The sequence below is a fragment of the Halichoerus grypus genome, chromosome 15, assembly GCF_964656455.1.
Source record: "Halichoerus grypus chromosome 15, mHalGry1.hap1.1, whole genome shotgun sequence".
Taxonomy (NCBI): Eukaryota; Metazoa; Chordata; class Mammalia; order Carnivora; family Phocidae; genus Halichoerus; species Halichoerus grypus.
Genome location: NC_135726.1, coordinates 50919127 through 50933805, shown reverse-complemented (window position 1 = coordinate 50933805; position 14679 = coordinate 50919127). Strand labels below are relative to the sequence as shown.

The 14679-nt window shown below is 59.2% G+C and overlaps 1 protein-coding gene across 1 annotated transcript; it reads right to left on the bottom strand.

Moving 5' to 3' along the window:
• Positions 1-4597: 4597 nt before the first annotated feature.
• Positions 4598-14237, bottom strand: BCAM (basal cell adhesion molecule (Lutheran blood group)). Its single transcript, XM_036123763.2, has 15 exons — positions 14088-14237; positions 12107-12228; positions 11318-11543; positions 11164-11234; positions 10872-10968; positions 10615-10797; positions 10047-10183; positions 9515-9671; positions 7342-7457; positions 7101-7242; positions 6790-6926; positions 6453-6597; positions 6219-6363; positions 5187-5304; positions 4598-5082 (listed from the first exon to the last, which is right to left on the bottom strand). Exons 1-15 carry the CDS (start codon positions 14167-14169, stop codon positions 5077-5079), a joined length of 1884 nt encoding a protein of 627 aa, XP_035979656.1. The 5' UTR covers positions 14170-14237; the 3' UTR covers positions 4598-5076.
• Positions 14238-14679: the final 442 nt, after the last annotated feature.

Below are 14679 nucleotides of genomic sequence, written 5' to 3'. Positions count from 1 at the left end.
CCTCCCCCCCAAGACTTGCCCTCCCCTCCCACTCACCACACACCTGAGCTTTCCTCCCCAAAGGGCAAGATCTCAAGTGGTAGGGATTCTTACCGGCCTGCCTTCAAGTCTTGGTAATGTTACTATTCATAAATGTATTTACTGTGTGCTGGGTACACATTTACCTGCACTGTATTATCTCAAATAACCCACACAGGACCCTATGTGATAAGGGGACTGAGGCACAGAGAGATGAAATGACTTGGCCCAACAGAGTTACAGAATGGCAAATCCGGGACTGATGGATCTTAGTTAATTCCTCACAAGAATCCACTGGAGGAGACATTATCATGATCCCCATTTCACTGAAAAGTACACTGAGGGTCATTTGCCCCAAGCCACCCAGCAAGAAAGTAGCAAGCAGGGATGTGAACCCAGGCAGTCCGCACTCTTAGCCTTTCTACCCTACGCGTCCTCCAGATAATGTGTATCTCAGGCTTGGCACCAGCCTGGTATTAGCGCAGCTGGACAAATAGGTGCATAATAGATGTGATCTCTTTGTCCTTCTCTCCCCACTCTGGGGCCAGACTAGATGGCGGCGGATCTCTGGGTTTTGCTTTGCTACTAATTTGCTTTGCAAAATCCTTGCGTCCCCTCTTCGCCCCAACACCGCTTTCTCTCTTGAACAAGATGCCCAGTCCTCAGGGAGATTTCTTCTAGGAAGGCCCCGTAGCACCTGCTCTTTTCTGGGCCTGTCAATGAGTGAGTTCAGCCTTCCTGGCTGTTCTTTGTGGAGCCCAGGAGGGAAGCCCTAGGAGGGTAAGCTGGAGTTTAACGCGCCCTTCACATGAGGAAGGGAACGTGCATTAGGCTGAGCACTGCCGTGTTTGTTGACAAATGCCTGGGTGGGTCTCATGCCTGAGGAGTCAGCCTTCAGTGTCGAGCAATCCCATGGCACTTCACTGAAGAGCCATAACCACCCGGAGGTACAGCCACAAGGCCAAAGTCTTCCTGATGAAGCTTTGGAGTTGGTGCCAAGTATTTACCTGCCTGGCAACCTGTAACCTCTTTTTCTTCTTCCAATAGTCCCCCCACCCTGCCCTCCCCACCAAGTTTTCCTACAAGGAATCCCTTACACTCAGTCCTTATGGTTCAGAATGAGCCTGACCCGGTCCTGGCCAATCAGAGCATTTGATCAATCCCCTGGCCACAGGGATTGGTTCAGGGGTGGGGGTGGGACCCATTCCTGTCCAATGGGAATTAGACCTGAGACTTCAGACTTCCTCTTGAATGAATAGGAAAGGAACACACTTTTTTTTTTTTTAAAGATTTTATTTTTTGGGTGCCTGGGTGGCTCAGATGGTTGAGTGTCTGCTTTTGACTCAGGTCATGGTCCCGGGGTCCTGGGATTGAGTCCCGCATCGGGCTCCCTGCTCGGCGGGGAGCCTGCTTCTCTCTGCCTCTGCGTCTCTCTCTCTCCTCCTGTGTTTCATGAATAAATAAATAAAATCTTTAAAAAATTTTTTATTTTTTATTTATTTTTTTTTTTTAAAGATTTTATTTTTTTTGTCAGAGAGAGAGAGCACAAGCGAGGGGAGCGGCAGGCAGAGCAGGTAGAGGGAGAAGCAGGCTCTCTGCCAAGCAAGGAGCCCGATGTGGGACTCGATCCCAGGACCCTGGGATCATGACCTGAGCCGAAGGCAGACGCTTAACTGACTGAGCCACCCAGGCGTCCCAAAATTTTTTATTTTTTAAGTAAACTCTACACCCAACGTGGGGCTCAAACCTATAACCCTGAGATCAAGAGGCGCATGCTGTACCAACTGAGCCAGCCAGGCGCCCTGAGACACACTCTTTTGTTGGGGGTTGCTAAACTGGTAGGGTAGAAATCTGGCGCTAGGGTGACAGTTGAGAGAAAAAGCCCCTGCCTGTGCTTGGAGGACAACAGAGCTGTGAAATGGAAGAGGACAGCTTTCTGGTGAGACTATTTGAGCCCCTGGATCCAGCTATGCCTGAAGGTAGTCAGCCTTTGATCATCCTGGTTATATGAGTGAATAATTTTCCTTTTCACTTACACAAATTTTTGACTTCCTTTTTTTTCTTTCTGGTCATTTGCAACCAAACATAACCTTACTGATGGAATCTATAGGAGTCCAGAAGAGGCAGAGATTCCTATAAAGTTCCCAGGACAGGGAAAGGGGAGTGAAAACTTCCTAGAATCCTTCAAGATGTCCAGGCTTTGAAGGACAGGTTAGCTTTGTGACAATGGGGGAAATAGGGGAGGGCATTCCAGGAGGAGTAAAGTCATGAAGGCACAAGGCGGGGACATGTGGAGAGAGGGAGCAGTGGGTTATGAGTGAGGGGCAACATTTTGGGTCCTAAATGCCAAGTGAAGGGTGTCTCATGCTCTTGAGAGCAACAGGGAGCCATAGAAGATGGATAAACAATGGTAGTTTACTCCAAACTTGCTTTTACTTCTTGGGAGCCCCAGATCCTGTGGGTTCCCCCTTTCCCTTTCCCCCAGACCCTTGGCCAAGGTGGGAGGGGTTGGACCTGGACCGAGGGCACAGACTGCCATCTGTATGCAAATTGCCTGGGAGGCCATGCAGATGAGGGACCTTAAGCAAATGTATGCCCTCCTGGGTGGCCATGCAGATGAGGGACCTTAAGCAAATGTATGCCTTCCTGACAGTATGCACCTATTTGTCCAGCTGCCCAGGACCCTCTCCTCATTAACTCAGGGACCAGGTGCTGAACATAGAGAACCCCTTCCTCCCTGGGGTCCCCTCTCTCCCCTCCCCACCATCTGTTCACCCCCCTCTAGCTCCCCAGATCCTCCCTCACCAATGTCTGTTCTTCGAGTGGTATCTCTCTCCACCTGGTCCCTTCCCTGGACCAAGGGACCCTATTTTGCTTTTCTCTCTGCCCCTCCATTTTCCTTGGATGATGATACTACTAATAATAAACATGTTCTGAAAACATACTCTGTGCCAGGCTTTGTATAAACACTTTCCACAGTTATCTTATCAAATTCTCTCAACAACTCTCTTGTGTCTGCTGTATTTTTTAAAAAAAGGATAGTCACTTCTGCCATATAGAAAACAAGAAAGCCACATGAATAAGGAGGCAGAGAGATGAAACAAAGAATGGTTTTTCAGAAGCAACTCACGGGGCCTGGTAGACATGTTAAGAATGATTTGAACATAGATGGGAAGGATGGAAGGATCAAGTAAGCCCCAAGGTCCATGTGTCAGTGAGGTGCTTCCTGCTGGTGACTCCAGATCTGTTCCCTGAGTCCTGTGCCCAAGCCATGCAGTTAAAAGCTATGGCTGCCAAGGACGTTTTCAGCCAACTACAGTCACGGCCAAGAGTATTTGCCCGCCCCCCGCCCCCCCGCCGTGGCCCTGGCGCCTTTGGGGTGCAGAACCCCCTGGTTCACCCTCCACTGTAGGCATCAGAACCACACCACGATGAGACAGGACTCTGGAGCCGTGTGTACCCCAAAACTCAGGCAGTGGGAACCTTGATCACTTTTGCCGTGATTGATCTAAGTGTGCTAACCTGCTCCTTCTTTTTCTCCCTCTTCTCTCATTTGTTTTAAACTAATTCAATAAACAGTGGGATTTGAGCATCTTCAATCAGGCTGTGAGCTCTTCTGCTCTGGGGACCCTGGGCATGCAGCTCAGTCCCCTACCAGGAGGCTCCCATAGCAGCTCACCACTTTCCCAGGGTGACAGATCCCACTTTGTCCATTTTGTGGATGAGCAAGCTGAGGACAAAAAGCCGAGTCACTTGCCGGAGACCTAAGGTCTGAGTGCAGAGAACTCCTGGTGCACACATGCCTTACAGCAGCCCCTCCACTGCCCAAGTGTGAGAGCCCAGGGTCACACAGCGCCATCCCCCCCCCCCCCCCCCCGCCACCACCCTACCCCCTGCTTCTCAGCTCCTCCTTCCAACCTTTTTTCTTCAAATTGCTGACTGTAGTGATCTTTGAGTCCCAGTTCTGTTTCTCTCTTTGTCCCTATTTGCCTGTCTCTGCCTCTCTCTCCCCAAATCGCTGTCCATCTGACCCCAGGGGTCTCATTTCTGGGCTTCTGCAGTCCATCCCCCCATCTCTCCGTCTTTCTATCCCTCTCTCAAATCACTCTCTTCTTCGACCTCAGTAAGTCTCTCTAACTGGCCTCACTCTTTTCTGCCCCGGAAACCCTTTTGTGGGTTCTTCCAAGTCACCCCTCCTCCCCTAGGGAATCCTCAGAGGCAGGCACCCTGCCTTTCTCAGAGGGGGCGGCTCCATCCCTAATTCCATCCACTCCGCAGCTCAGAGAAAGCTTTTGCTCCGTTCTGCAGCTTCGATTCCCATTTGGGCTCTGCAAGAGAGACTGAGGATTTTACTTAAGGGAACAGCACCCCACCCTCCAAAGCAGGCACTTAACACCCTCTGGGCCCTGGGCACCTCTCTTTTCCACCCTTGGCCAGCAAGCAGAGTCTCTCTTTGCTTTCATTTCTTTCTCCATGACATCAGACTTCTCCAAGGTCTTGCAAGGGCACGGGAGGGGAGCATCACCTGCGCCCCCTTCTCCTCCCGTCCCCCAGAGGAAGCTCTGGCCACAGCATGGTGTGATGTGACAGACAGCATTTATTCCAGACTCCAGTGTCCACAGATGACAGGGTGGGGGTGGAGGGGCAGGGGTGGGGATCCAGTGTCAGACTATGCAGTAGGACATCAGGTGGGGCGGGGGACCAGCAATGCAGGCAGGAGGTAAAAATCGCCCTGGCCGACCGACCCCTCAGAGCCTCGGAGCCTCGTCTTGTCCCAGGCCAGGGCCTGGGCTTGGGTCCAGGAGCTATTCTGGGGCCTGGGAGAGTCACATTCCCTGGAGGAAGGTCCCCTCCTACCCACCCTCCCTCCCTCCCTTCAAGCAGTAGCTGCTGTAGGTCCCTGCCCAGCCTGCAGAGGAAGGAAGGGAAGGGGGGGCCGGAGGGGGAAGAGGGAAGGTGGGGGCAGGCGGAGGCGGTGGAGGCATGTGCGCAGGGCTGGTTATCTGATGCTGATTCTCTGATGTCAGGTCCAGTAGAGTCTCTTGGAGGTCCTCGGGCTCAGCACTGGGAGGAGATGGAGAGGTCAGCCTGGGCCCGGGCCCACAGGGGCTGTCCCACCACACCCCTGCGGCTCCCCCCACCCTCAGGGTGCCAGGGCCCTCACCCACCTCATCTCCGAAGCCCCCACTGCCATGCCTGGTTCCTCCAGAGGCACCTCCCATGAGAAGGCCTGTCTGCTCAGGCCGCTCTGACCCTGAGTGGCTCAGCTGTGGCTCCCCAGGTGGCCTGGGGGGAGGAGGCAGCATGTTGGAGGGGGTCATGCCTGGGGAAGGGACTGAGGAGGGGGTTGTTTGGGGTGAGGATGGACTTGGGGGATGGGCGGGAGTGGGACGGGGATGGGGATGGGGTGGGAGTGGTAATGGCATCGGGGTTAGGGATGGGTGGGTAGGCTGCTGTCGGAGTTGTAGACGGTGACTTAGTTGGGTGTCAGCTCCAGGGATGGGTTTGGGGATGGCTGCGGATTGGAGTGGAGGGTGGCCATGTGATAGGGGCCAGAGAGGATAGATGGAGATGGAACTGGAGTAAGGAATGGGAACGAGATGGGGAGGGAGGGGCCCTGGGGCTGGGGATGCAGTTGAGGGAGACACCGGGGCTCAGGGTGAGGTTAGAGGTGGGTTGGGGATTGGCGTTGAGGATGGAGATACGGTTAGGGTTGGAGGGGTTAGAGGACAGATTTGAGGTTGGTTATAAACCGGGTTTGGGGTTGGGGATGAGGATGAGGTTGGGGTTATGGAGGAGACCGGGGCTTCAGATGGGCTGCAGTGGGGCTTGGGAATGGGTTTGGGGATGGTTATGGGTTGGGTGTGGCTATGGATTATTAGGTCTGAGATTGGAGACGGGACTGCATTTCATTTGGCGATGGGGCTGGGGCTGGGATGTATTTGGGTTTAGGGTTGAGGATGGGATGCAGTTGCGGTTGGGGTCGGGGCTGGGATGTATTTGGGTTTAGGGTTGAGGATGGGATGCAGTTGAGGTTGGGGTCGGGGCTGGGGACGTATTTGGGTTTGGGGTTGAGGACAGGATGCGGTTGGGGCTGGTCATGGGCTGGGTTTGGGCTCGAGGTGGGAGGTGAAGTCAGAGGTGGGTGTAGGGATGGGGTGGGGTTACAGAGGTCAATTCCAAGGTTGCAGGCCACTCACGGAGCCCCCTTTTCCCCCTGCTGGCAGCAGCCGGAGCGACCCTTGCGTCTCATGCAGTAGAAGGCAGCGACAACGAGGAGCAGGAGGCCCACGCTGACGGCCACGGCCATGACAGCCACGCCGGCCTGGGCAGTCTGGGGGGCCACTGCAGGGACGGGACGGAGGAGGAGGGGTCAGCTGGCAGGGCTCTGTCGGCCCCACGGGCAGCCTCCTCCCACCCCTGCAGCTGCTCACCAGAGCCGAAGTGGAAGACGTGCTGCTTCTTCCCGTGGGTGTTGGAGGCCTCGCAGGAGATACCGTCTCTGCTCAGGGCACTGGTCACCTTCAGGGTCAGGGAGCTGCTCACCCAGCCCTGCCCTCGGAGGGCCGGCTCTGCTGGCTGTGGAGGCTGGGGTTAGCCCCGGCCCCTGGGAGCAAGGGCTGGGGCGAGGGCAGAGGTGAAGACGTCCAGTCCCCCAGGAAGTGGAGGGGCACAATGCTTGGATCAGCGAAGGGGGCAGGGTCCCCCGAGGGGCTTGGGGAGGGGTGCCTGGGTCCCGCAGGGCTCAGGGTGGAGAGGACCGTCCCTTACACTGCCTCCCAGTTGGCTCCAGCTGAGTTTGGGCTCTGGATACCCGCGGGCAGAGCAGACCAGCCTGACTTCTTCTCCTTCTCTCCAGCTGTCCCCTGTCTGGGGCTGAGGCTCTTCTGGGCTTAACTGAGGTGGCCCTGGGGGTGGGGGGTGGGGAAGAGCAGGAGGTCCATCCTCCATCAGAGAAGGGGAAGGAGGAGGAGAGAAAGAGAAGGAGAGAGGGGAGAGGAATAGCAGACAGAGGGACCAGCCGTTTGTCCTGGCCCCCCCCCATCCCCGCGGTCCCCATCCAAACCTGCCCCAGCCCGAACCTTGGACCAGCAGCTTGAAGCTCTGGGTGCGGCTGAGGAGGGGGACCGTGGGCATGGAGGCCTCGCAGACGTAGGTGCCCGCCGAATCGAAGGTGATGGAGCTCAGCGAGAGGGTGGGGCCGTTCCCCAGGGGGACGAAGTCCTGGCAGGGAGAGAAGGGGGAGGCCAGGCGGCTGTGAGGGCAGGGTCGAGGGTGCGGGGCCGAGGGTTCCAGGGCTGGGGGCTCCTTTCTCCTTCTCACCTTGGTCCAGCGCAGGGCAGGGGTGGGCAGACCTTGCACGGAGCAGTTCACAGTTGTGCTGTTGCCCAAGTATAAGGAAAGCTCCTCCCCGGTGCTGAGCTCGAGGGGGTCCAGGTCTGGAGGGGGGGACAGACTGTCACCTTCCCCGACCCTCACCCATGTGGTTAGGGGCTCTCCAGGGCTGTTGGGGGTGCAGACGTGAATGCACAGCCGTAAGCAGAGCCTGTCGGTGCTCCTCCTGGTTCTCCCCACCTCCACGAGCTTGCCACACTCCCATCCAGGCCAAGGCTGGAGCCCAAATCCAACTCCAAAACCTATGGTTAACTCAACCATCTTCCTCCAGAGCGGACGTCTGGGCCCAGTTAATGCACAACTCGGGAGGTGTGAGGTGGTCCTTCTCTGACTTACCACCCAAACCCCATCACCCATCTTTTCAGCCAGTTTTTGTCTGCTCTGCCTCCGAAATGGACCCTCCCACTTCTTGCCATCTCTGACCTCCAGGACCAACGGCCTTGACCGCTGCAGCCACCTCCTCACTGGGTCTCCCTGCTGGCCAGGATTCTCCGCCCTTCCAGTCTATCCCCCCACCGAGCTGCCAGATGGATCTTCTCAAAACACACACTGGTCAGCCCTGCCCTCGGCCCAAAACCCTTGGCATAGAGGCCAAATTCCTTGACCAAGCCTACAGGAGCCTGCCTGGTCTGACCTCTGCCTACCTCCTCAACCTCGCTTCTCATCCCCCCCACCTTTGTCCCGAGCTCCAGCTACCCTACTCTCTTGCCATTTTTCTCCAGTATGCCATGGTTGGGTGCTGCCTCAGGGCCTTTGCACTTGCTGATCCCTTTGCCTGGAAGCTCCTCTTTGGGCTCTTCGTATTTCTGATTCCATGCTTTGGTTTCCTACTCAAATGGCCCCTTCTCAGAGAGGCCCCTCTGACACCCTGTTGTGGACACTCAGCTTTCCCCTCCAGCACTGAAGGATTTATCCCCCCAGCTGTTGAGAAGGATGTCAGCTGTCAGCCCTCAGCTGTCGGCCCTCTCTGGGAACTGCCTCAGCTGCAGAGAGCCCCTCGCTCAAGGTCATGCCCTCTTCTTCGGGCGGCCCACGTGCAATGACTGGTTGATGTGGGGGTAGAAAGGCCCAGTGCCCTCGCCCCAACTGGGGACAATTATGAAGGCCAGCTTCCCAGTGCCCTGCAGGGCCAACTGAGACTTTTGCAGCCCGTCTTCTGCCCCTGCCCAATCCTGCTTCCTTCCCTTCCTCAGCCTCCATAGATGTGGATCCCAAGGCATTTCCCATAAACTTCCTGCCTGCAGATCTCCGAGCCAGAATCTGCTTCCCGGGATGGGACGGAGCCTGTAACATCCTCCGTCTAAAACAGTCCCCACTCACCCAGCCAATCCCTTATCCCCTCACTCTGTGTTAATCTCTGTAGATGCCCCATCACTACTCAAAGCGTCTTGCTCACCATCTACCACCTGTCTCCCCTACTGGGCTGGGAGCTCTGAGAAGGTGGAGACTGGGCTGTCTTGTTCACAGATGACCCCAGCCACAGGGTCTAGCCCCAGGAAAGGAGGCAGGGTCTAGCCCCAGGAAAGGAGGCAGAAGGAGTGCCAAGGAGGAACAGACCCGACCCCAGCCACAGGGTCTAGCCCCAGGAAAGGAGGCAGAAGGAGTGCCAAGGAGGAACAGAGCCTTCGCCCAGGGCTCGGGCGCAAGCAGACTAAGAAGGTTTTCTAGAAGACTGGGACCTTGGAGACTGGCTAGACATGGAAAGTAGAAAGCAGGGGAGTTGACCTAAAAATGAGGAGAGGGGCTTGGCTGGGATGAGGAGAATGCCTGGGTGGGGAGAAGGGTCAGCCAGAGGTGAAGCCAGCCAGGTGGGGCTTGAAGGCCGGGGTGGATCATGTGGGCTTTCTCCTGTGGGGCACTGGGGAGCCATGGGAGGTTCGGAGCTGGGGGCAGGCAGGTCTGTGCTTTGGAATGAGCTCTCTGGCTGCCTTGTGTGGGAGACCAGAGGGGGCTGGGGCAGGCACCTGGGGGCGGAGGGGACCATCCGGACCAGGAAGGACCACAGAAATGGAGAGAAAGGGTTGGCGGCGGGGCTGCGGGGGTGAGGGCCAGGAGGCCGCTGGTGCCAGGGCCCCCCTGCCCGCTCTCCTGGGACGCTCACAGGCCACGCGCAGCTCCGCGGTTTTGGAGAGCACCGCGTCCTCAGCAGCGTCGTAGTCCTCGACCCTGCAGCCGTAGGTCCCGCTCTGGCCCCGCTGAACCCCCTCCAGGGTCAAGTTCCCCTCAAGATTTGTTTTCAGCACGTCCTCCTGCTTGTCCTGGGTGACCAGGGATGAGGAACCCGGCTCAGGAGCCGTCCTGGGCCGGCAGGGTCATGCTAGGTGGGGGCCACCCGGGTCAGAGTCAGTCATCTTGTAGGCCAGGGGTCACCAAGTTAGTGTCATACTAGGGTCAGGGCCCCCTCAAGTAACGGGGCAGAGGCCCTTCTAGGCCAGGGGTCCCCCAGGTCAGGTATCACGCTAAGTTAGGATGCTCTCAAATCCGGGCTCAGAGGTCCCGTTAGCTCCTGGGTCACCAATCAGGTGCCTTACTAAGCCAGGGGCCACCCAGGTGAAAGGTCAGAAGTTGGTGGAGGCCAATATGTCACAGAGGTCAGGGGCCGGGACTTCCAAAGGAACGATGGGGTGAGTCACCTGAAGGCGGAAAAATATGTATTCCACGCTGGGGTTGCCATCCCCCCGGCAAAACAGCTGGACAGAGTCACCCTCGCGTACCCAGCCCTCGGTGGTGGACGGGCTGCCCACCCAGAAATCCACATTCTCCGTGGGATCTAAGGGAAAGCGCAAGAGGGATGGACAGGTCAGGGCAGACTCATGATCAGGGTCAAGGGTAGGTCGGGTCAAGGGTAAAAGGCAGGGGCTGGGGTAAGGGAAAGAGGTCAGTGCCGCAATCAAGGGGCAGGCTGTGGTTGGTCAAAGGGCAGAGGTCTTATCTTTCACAGCTCAGGTTCACACTTAGTCTGAGATCAGGGACCAGAGGTCAGAGGTTGAGCTGAGAGTACCAGCCAAGGGTCAGTGGTCAGTGCGGGTGGCAGGTCAGGGTGAGATTCCAGGACCCAATTCGGTGTGAGAATGTGTGGAGCACGTTTAGCCGTGAGACTCCGTGGGGTTCAGGGTGCTGGAGGGGGTCCGATGTCAGGGCAGGCCGCTGGCCGGCTTGGAGGGTCCAAGGTCGGGGAGGTGAGGACCCGCATGGACTCACAGTGCAAGCTGAGGTGGAAGGCGGGGCTGTCCAGGCGGCCGCGCCGGCCCGTGGGCAGCTGGTAGTTCACGGAGCAGTGGAAGCTGGCGTCCTGGTCGGCCTTACGGGGCCGCAGGTAGAGGGTGCTGACGAGGGACTGCAGGCCCGAGGCCTCCCGGACCGTGCGGCTGGTCATGTAGCCCTCTGGGAGAGAGGGAGGAGGCGGTCAGCCAGCCCGGGCCGCCACCCAGCTCCATCCCACGGCCAGCTGGGCTCACCTGCGTTCACCTCCATGGGCATCCGGAGCGGCTCCCCGTTGCGGTACCACGTGATCTCGGGGACGGGGTTTCCGTTGCGGCTGTTGCAGGTGGCGATCTGAGACAGACACAGGCATGGCCCTGGGCTCTGACCCAGGACTCTGAAGCCTCGGCCCCCTCTTTCCTCGGGACTTCTCCTCGCTCAGATATAGGAGTCTGGGTTCCCCAGCCCTGTCCTCCCCCAGGACGCAGGAGTGCAAACCTCCCAGCCCCCTCCTCCCCCAGGACCCTGGCCAGGTCCCATCCGAGGTACCTCCTGGGCAAAGTCATCCACCACGGACAGGATCCCTTTGTTGGGGAGGACCTCTGTGGCCTCCGGTTTCGCTGTGGGGGAGACGGTACCTTCAGGAGCCCTTTTCCCAGGCTCTCACTTGCCCTCCCCTTCCCGGGTGCCCGCAGACACTCACCGAACATGCGGAGCTGCGTGGTGGCCTCGGTGCTCGCCGCGCCCGCCCTCACCACGCACACGTAGTTCTGCTCGTCACCCACCTGGGCCTCGGTCAGCACCAGGCGGCCCCGGGAGTCCAGCTGGTATGGGGGGCTGCGGCCCCGGGAGTCGTGCACCCGGCCCTGGACCTCGGAGCCCTGCAGCTCGGCGGAGGCCAGGTGGTGGCGGACCCCAGAGCGGTCTGCCTGTGGGCGGGGAGGGCCTCAGCGCCGGAGCTGCCTGGCCTGCCCTCCCCCACCGTCCTGCGGGTTCGTCTCTCTCCTCTTGTCACCTCCCTCTGGTCTGGCCCCTGTTCCCGGGGCCCCGTGGGGCTGTCTCCTCTCTCTAGGTCCCTCAATATCCATCCTGCTCTGCTCCTGTCTCTCCTCCTCTGTCTCCCTCTCCCGCCCTGTCCCTCAGCCGCTTGTCTCATCTTCTTTTCTTTCTTTTTCTTTAGTCCTATTCCATGCACCCCCCCCCCCCCCCCCCCGGCTATATCCTCCTCTGTCTCTGAATGTTCTCTCTCAAGAGCCTGCGCTCCGAAGGGGGCATCTTCCTTCTAGTCTCAGCTGCGCCCAGACACCAGGGGACCTTGGAGAGTCCTTCCCCTTGCTTGGCCTTAACTTCCCCACCTGTAAAATGGAAAGGCAGCTGGATGGAGCTCTTCGGTCCTTTGGGCTCTGATGAGGGAATGAATGTGTGCAGCCCTGCAGTGCCCTGACTCCCAGCCCCCTTGGCCACCCTCTGGTCCCCAGCCTGCAGCACTTACCAGGAACCACTCCAGTGCAAAATGGTCGTGGGCCCCCAAGGCGGTGCAGTTCAGGGCGACGGGCTCCCCCTTCATCACCTCCACCAGGGAGGACCCAGACAAGGGCTCCTCAGCCTGGGCACCTGCAGGAGAGCCATTGAGCTCTCTCTGCCTCTGAGCCCCTTCTCCCCCAGGACCCAGGAGTCCTGGCTTCCGGTGCCCTCCTCCCTCAGACCCAGGAATCCAGACCCCTAGCCCCTCCTCCCTCAGACCCTGGAGTCCAGGCCTCCAGCCCCCTCCTCCCTCAGACACAGTCCAGACCCTCAGCCCCTATCCCTCAGCCCCAGGTCCTGCCTCCCTCCATCTCTCATGTCTGCATCTCTGAGCTTGCAAATCCATCAGCATTTCTCTCCATCTCTCTCTTCACAGAACTAAGGGCTCCTCCCCTGGGCCACATAGGGCCCTCTGTCCAATCCTCCTGGGGGTAAAACTGCACCTGTCCTTGTTCTTCCCACTAGACCAGCCACCCCTCAAGGGCAGGGCCAGCACTGGCTCATCCCTTGGCCTCCAGCACCCTGCGCAGAGCCTGGCATGGTGCCAGGGATAGATTTCTCTCCATCTCTGCCTGTGTATCTCTCACTCTAGGTCTCCCATCTCTAGTCCACAGTCTCTGCCTCTCTGTCAGCCTGGCACTCTGTCTCCATATCTCTCAGGCTCTGGGTCTCTTGTCATGAGTCAGGGGGCTGGGGCTGAGCCTGCAGCTGAGGTATGGGTGTGTGGGGGCGGTAAGGGGGGACAGGGCTGGGCAGGTTTCAGGAATGTGGGAGGGACAGGCTGGCCCAGACCTGCCCGGCCTGGCGCCAGAACCCCCTACCCGCCCCTTGGCCCCTCTGCCTCTTTGATGGAGCAGGGAAGGGGGTAAGGTGCGTCCCCTCTGAATAGGAGAGGGGTGAGGCCCAGGAGCCTGGGTCCTGAGGCGGAAGGGAGCGGGTGGCGGGGGGGGGTGGGGTTGGACTCCCATCCCATGATCCTGGCAGATAGAGCTGTTCCCATTGGGGAAACCATGCTCTCTCACCCTCTGGGCTGGCATCCTGGCATCAGCGCTCACTTCTTAGAACCTCCCTTCCCTTCCCTGCCCAGCTTGACCAGCCCTGCCCCTGGGGACCCACTATTTACCATGTTTGTGCCAGGGGCCTGGATTCCCAGGCACCCACCTCTGGCCCAGGCCTGGCCCAGGGGAGGGGGTGTGGGGCCAGGCTGGTGCCTGGGGCTAGTCTGAGTAACAGACAGGAGGACAGATGGAGAGATCTCTGTGCCCTAATCTCCCCCATCTCTCTGTCCCTCTGTTGCCAGCCCCTCTGGGCCTCCTCCCCTCCCACCACCACGCAGGTGTGTGGATTTATCTGGGGCCCCAGGAAGGGGGGCCCTGTCACTCGGAAACACTCTGTTCCATCATCACTGCCTAGGGCCGGTGCTCCAGCTCGTCCATGAAGGAGGTGGGTTCTTTAGAGTCTGGGCTCTGAATCCAGGTTGGGGGAACCCTCAAGAGCACGTGACTCACTGGGTTCTAGCCACAGGGTCCCTGACCCTCGCAGAACTTGAGAACCCTTTCCAAGGGAAGCCCTGGGGTTTGGGTCTCCTGTGTCCTGGAAGAAAGCCACTCCAGCCACTGGAGGCCTGGACTCCTGGGTCTGAGGGAGCAGGAGTCTCGAGACCCAGACTCCAGGGGCTGAGGGCCCTCACTCCTTGGTCCCGAGTTTGGAGGGGGCTGACTTCTGGGGCGCTGTCTAATCCACTACTGTGGGATGCCCAGCCCCTCTGCCTGGCTGTCCCCAGGTCTCACATTGGGAGGGGTATCCCCCATGTTCCTGTATCCCTCTTCCTTGGGGGGGGTGGTCCCAGGTTTGGCTTCCTGGGCTCGATGAAAGCCCCTTCCCCCTTTCCTTCCCGGGGTCCCCGGGGGCCGCCCCCAGTCGCGCCCTGCTCCCCGCCCGAGCCATACCTGGGTGCGCCCCCAGCAGGAGCGCGAGCACCAGCAGCCACGGGGCCCTGCGCGCCCGGGCCCGGCCGTCCCGGGGCTCCATGTTCGCGGCGGCGGTGGCGACTGCCCGGGCTGCAGCTCGGCGGCCCCGGGGGCTGGGAGCGACCAGGCCCCGCCCCTGGCAGCCCCGCCCCGCCCCGCCCTCCCGGCCCCCCTTCGTCACCCCCCCAAACCCGGGCGCCCCGCCAGGACCTCCCACTGCCCGGAGTGGACCTCCCAGCGCTGGGCCCGGAGCGGGGCTCCCTCTGGCTCAGGCTGACCAGTGCCCCCGGCGGTGGCCTGACAGACCAGTCTAACCGGTGTCCTGAGCTGGGACCTCAGCGCACGGCCGTGGACCCTCTCCCCCTCATTCTGACTGGGGGCCATTAGGGCATGCACTGGCCTCTCCCAGTGTAACCGGTGGTTCCCGGCATGACCAGTGGCTTGCACTGTCCCCCCCAGTACAACCAGTGGTGCCCAGCTTGATCAGTGGCCTAGAACAGCTTCTTCCTGTATGCCTTGTGAGGCCCTCCCCTGTAGCCACTGCTCAGGGCTGCTTTCCTGTCTGACCAGT

Excerpts from the sequence above, each read along its gene's own strand:
- BCAM (XM_036123763.2), bottom strand. The coding sequence starts at position 14,169 with ATGGAGCCCCGGGACGGCCGGGCCCGGGCGCGCAGGGCCCCGTGGCTG. Across the intron at positions 10,798-10,871 it reads GCCCATGGAGGTGAACGCAG|AGGGCTACATGACCAGCCGC; the intron begins GTGAGCCCAGCT and ends CCTCTCTCCCAG. Across the intron at positions 7,243-7,341 it reads CTGCCCTGCGCTGGACCAAG|GACTTCGTCCCCCTGGGGAA; the intron begins GTGAGAAGGAGA and ends TCTCCCTGCCAG.